Below are 4335 nucleotides of genomic sequence, written 5' to 3' on the forward strand. Positions count from 1 at the left end.
TGGCAAACCAATGAAAATTGCCAAACGAATGTTATGCAAGTGCTATAGTCCCGCCCCGCATTAGGGCGGGAAACTTCCAAATCACTAACGTGGTGCTTACACTACTGGAACAACAAGGCTTCTTCACCGGGGCTCTGAGTCAAAATGCCTACAAGCATCTCAAGGGGTTCGTCGATACTTGTTGGGGGAGAAAGCAAACAAATGTTTTTGAGGACGCGCTGAGGTTGAGGCTTTTTTTTCTTTTCTTTACGGGGAAAAGCATTGGACTGGTTAGAAAGGTTGCCCAACCATTCCATCACCACTTGAGATGAGTTGGCAGAAAAGTTCATTTCCAAATTCTTCTCTCTGAGATATATGTCAATGTTTCGGGATGAGATTCTTGCTTTCAAGCAAGAGGCCAATGAGCCATTGCACGAGATTTGGGAAAGATATTGTACCATGGTTAAAGAGTGCCCGAACAATGATATGAGACATTCTACAGGGGGATCAACACAACTAATCAATATGTGGTTAATCAACTTACCGGGGGGGGACTTCATGAACACACCATATGCCGAAGCTTGTGAAATTCTTGATGAGATGGCGGATACCTCTTCGGCATGGTAAAGTAGAGCCAATGTACCGCAAGGTGACCCTAATGTTATTCACCTACACAAGGAGCTACATGACCATGGGCAAGCTATTGCCGAGTTGACAACTACCATGAACCAATTGGCCAAGGCTTAGCTTCAACAAGTTCAAGGGCCGAAACAAGTACATGCAATGGAAGGTGTGAATATGATGGTAAAAAAAAGACGGCAACAAGGTCAACAAAAGCAAAGCCGTTCGGAACAATTTTTGCAAGATGATAGTGATTATGATCAAGGTGATTCATTCCATGAGCAAGACAAAGAAGTTCAATATGTCAACAATTATCAAGGTCAAAGAAACAATGCTCAAGGAGAAAACCAACAACAATGGAGGTCACAAGGGAACCAAGGTAATTGAAACAACCAAAACCACCAAGGCAATTGGAGTGGTGGTAATTCTAATCAAAGAAATTGGAACAACCAAGGAAATCAAGGCAATTGGGGTAACAACAATCAAGGCAACTGGGGAGGTAATAATCAAGGAGGCTGGAACAACAACAACAATCGGGGGCCAGGTTTTCAAAGGTCTCTGATGTTCCAACAACCAAGAAATCCACCTCCCTATCCTTCTCAAGGCCCGAGCTCTTCTTCCAATGAGATGAGTAGAATTAAAAACATGTTTAAGCAGATGATGGAGAAGAACGCCGACTCCGAGGCTCAAATAGCCTCGCACAACACTTCTATTGGAAATTTGGAGGTTCAACTAGGCCAAATCTCACAAGCGTTGAACACTCGTCCTAAGGGAGGGGCACTATCTAGTGATACGGTGGTGAACTCGAAGGGTGGAAATAATATGGGACATGGTATGGCCATGACTATTAGAAGTGGAAAAGGTGGAGATGCAACCACCTCGAATCAAAGAAGGATTGTGGATGAAAATGTTATTGTTCAAGAGGATGAAATCCCAAGCAATGTGGTTCAAGCTAATGAAGAAGTGAGAATTGATATAGATGAAAACGTGGAGGAGACGCAAGAAGAGGTGAACCAATCTAGGGAACATGTAATTGACATACCGGAACCAGTGGTCCCAAAAGCTAAGGCACCAATGCCAAGGCCTCCTCCTACATACCCTCAAAGGCTTACAAAGCAAAACAGTGAGAACCAATTCAAAAAGTTTATTGATATGATGAAGAGTTTGTCCATAAATGTGCCATTGGTTGAGGAATTGGAGCAAATGTCGAGACATGCAAAATTCATGAAAGATTTGGTAACCAAAAAAAGATCAATGAATTGTGAAACTATCAAGATGACTCATCAAGTGAGTGCTATTGTGCACTCATTGTCTCCAAAGCTGGAAGATCCGAGCGCTTTCACAATCCCTTACACTATTGGGAGCGCCGATTTTGCCAAAGCATTATGTGATCTCGGGGAAAGTATCAACTTGATTCCCTACTCTGCGTTCAAAACTTTGGGAATTGGGCAACCAAGACCCACATCCATGAGGTTGCAAATGGCAGATCGGACAATGAAGAGAACTTTAGGCATTATTGATGATGTATTGGTTAGAGTGGACAAGTTCATCCTCCTAGTAGATTTTGTGATCTTAGATTGTGAAGTGGACTATGAGGAGCCTATTGTTTTGGGTAGACCTTTCCTTACTACGGGGAAGGGGCTTGTTGATGTGGAGGCCGATGAGCTCACTTTTCGAGTGGGTGACAAAAAGGTGGTCTTCCATATGTGCAAATTAATGAGGCAACCGAATAGTAATGAAGTTTGCTCATTTGTGGATTTGGTGGCCGACGTGATATTTGATGATGCTAGTGCAACAATGAATGTTGTGGACAAATTGGATGCAGTTTTGCTCAATCTTGATGATGATGAGGAGAGTGATGGATATGTGGAGTGTGTAAATGCATTGCAAGGCATAGGGTCGTATACTTATGAGCCCCGAAAGCTATCTTTAGATCTAGAAAACCTGAAGACTCCTCCAACAAGGCCCTCAATCGAGGAGCCTTCTACCTTGGAGTTAAAGCCATTGCCACCGCACCCCAGGTATAAATTCCTTGGCCCTTCTTCTATTTTACCAGTTATTCTTTCTTCGTGCTTAACTACATACAGGTAGAGTCCAATTTTGAGGTGCTACAAAGGAGGAAAAGGGCAATCGGTTGGACTTTGATGGATATCCGGGGCATAAGTCCCCCCTTTGTATGCACAAGATTATCTTGGAGGAGGGTGACAAATCCTCCGTTGAACATCAAATAAGATTAAATGAAGCAACGTAAGAGGTGGTGAAGAAGGAGATAATCAAGTGGTTAGATGCCGGGGTTGTCTACCCCATTTCCGATAGCTCGTAGACCTCTTCGGTGCAATGTGTCCCAGAGAAATGGGGCATGACTGTGGTGACAAATGACAAGAATAAGTTGATCCCAACAAGAACCGTCACAGGTGGAGAGTGTGCACGGACTATAGGAAGCTCAACAAGGTCACTCGGAAAGATCATTTCCTGCTTCCGTTTCTTGACCAAATGCTTGATAGGTTGGCCGGACGTGCTTTTTATTGCTTCCTTGATGGATACTCCGGCTATAACCAAATTCTTATTGCTCCCGAGGACCAATAGAAGACCACTTTCACATGTCCTTATGATACTTTCTCGTTTTCAAGGATGCCTTTTGGGTTGTGTAATGCACTGACAACTTTTCAACGGTGTATGATGGCTATTTTCACTGGCATGGTGGAGGACATTCTTGAGGTTTTTATGGATGATTTTTCTATGGTTGGGAATTTGTTTGATGATTGTTTGAAAAATTTGGATAGGGTATTGGCTAGATGTGTGGAGACAAATTTAGTATTGAATTGGGAGAAGTGTCACTTCATGGTTGAGGAAGGCATTGTCCTCGGCCATAAAATTTCAAAACATGGCATTGAGGTTGACCAAGCCAAAATTGAGGTGATCTCCAAACTCCCTCCTCCTACATCTGTGAAGGGAGTGAGGTGCTTCTTGGGTCATGCGGTCGCCCATTCATAAAGGACTTTTCCAAGGTGGTGAACCCATTGTGCAAACTTTTGAAGAAGTATGCCAAGTTCCACTTTAATGAAGATTGTATGAAGGCGTTTGAGTTGCTTAAGTTCAAGTTGACTACTACTCATATTGTCACCGCACCAGATTGGAGCTTGCCTTTTGAGCTCATGTGTTATGCTAGTGATGTTGCGATTGGAGCGGTGTTGGAGCCAAGAATCAACAAAATCTTCCATCCAGTCTACTATGCTAGCAAGACCATGAATGATGCCCAAGTCAACTACATAGTGATCGAGAAGGATCTACTTGCTATAGTTTTTGCCATGGAGAAGTTCTGACCGTATTTGATGGGTACTAAGGTGATTATTCACACGGACCATGCGGTGCTTCGGTAGTTGATGAGCAAGAAAGATTCTAAGGCAAGGTTGATGTGGTGGGTGCTTCTTTTTCAAGAGTTTGATCTAGAGATTCAAGACCACAAGGGTAGTGAGAATCAATTGGTGGACCACTTGTCCCATTTTAGAGGAGGAGGGGATATGACAACCTTGATATCAATAATTCATTTCCCGATGAGCAAATCCTATCCGTTTCAAACTCGGGATGCCATGGTTTGCCGATCTACCCAATTATCTTGTGAGAGGCATTGTACCAAATGAGTTCTCTTCAAACCAAAGGAAGAAGCTCAAACATGATGGCTTGGATATTGGGATGAGCCGTATATTTTCCGGATATATACCGATAGTGTGATCC

The 4335-nt window shown here is 43.1% G+C and overlaps 1 protein-coding gene across 1 annotated transcript; it reads left to right on the forward strand.

Moving 5' to 3' along the window:
- Positions 1-844: 844 nt before the first annotated feature.
- Positions 845-3923, forward strand: LOC138889998 (uncharacterized). The gene is made up of 4 exons (XM_070173348.1): positions 845-1099; positions 1258-2621; positions 3231-3555; positions 3639-3923. Exons 1-4 carry the CDS (start codon positions 845-847, stop codon positions 3921-3923), a joined length of 2229 nt encoding a protein of 742 aa, XP_070029449.1.
- The last annotated feature ends 412 nt before the right edge of the window (positions 3924-4335 follow it).

Source organism: Nicotiana sylvestris, chromosome 4 (assembly GCF_000393655.2).
Source record: "Nicotiana sylvestris chromosome 4, ASM39365v2, whole genome shotgun sequence".
NCBI lineage: Eukaryota > Viridiplantae > Streptophyta > Magnoliopsida > Solanales > Solanaceae > Nicotiana > Nicotiana sylvestris.

Excerpts from the sequence above, each read along its gene's own strand:
- LOC138889998 (XM_070173348.1), top strand. The coding sequence starts at position 845 with ATGATAGTGATTATGATCAAGGTGATTCATTCCATGAGCAAGACAAAG. Across the intron at positions 1,100-1,257 it reads CAATCAAGGCAACTGGGGAG|ATGATGGAGAAGAACGCCGA; the intron begins GTAATAATCAAG and ends ATGTTTAAGCAG. Across the intron at positions 2,622-3,230 it reads CCATTGCCACCGCACCCCAG|GATGCCTTTTGGGTTGTGTA; the intron begins GTATAAATTCCT and ends CTCGTTTTCAAG.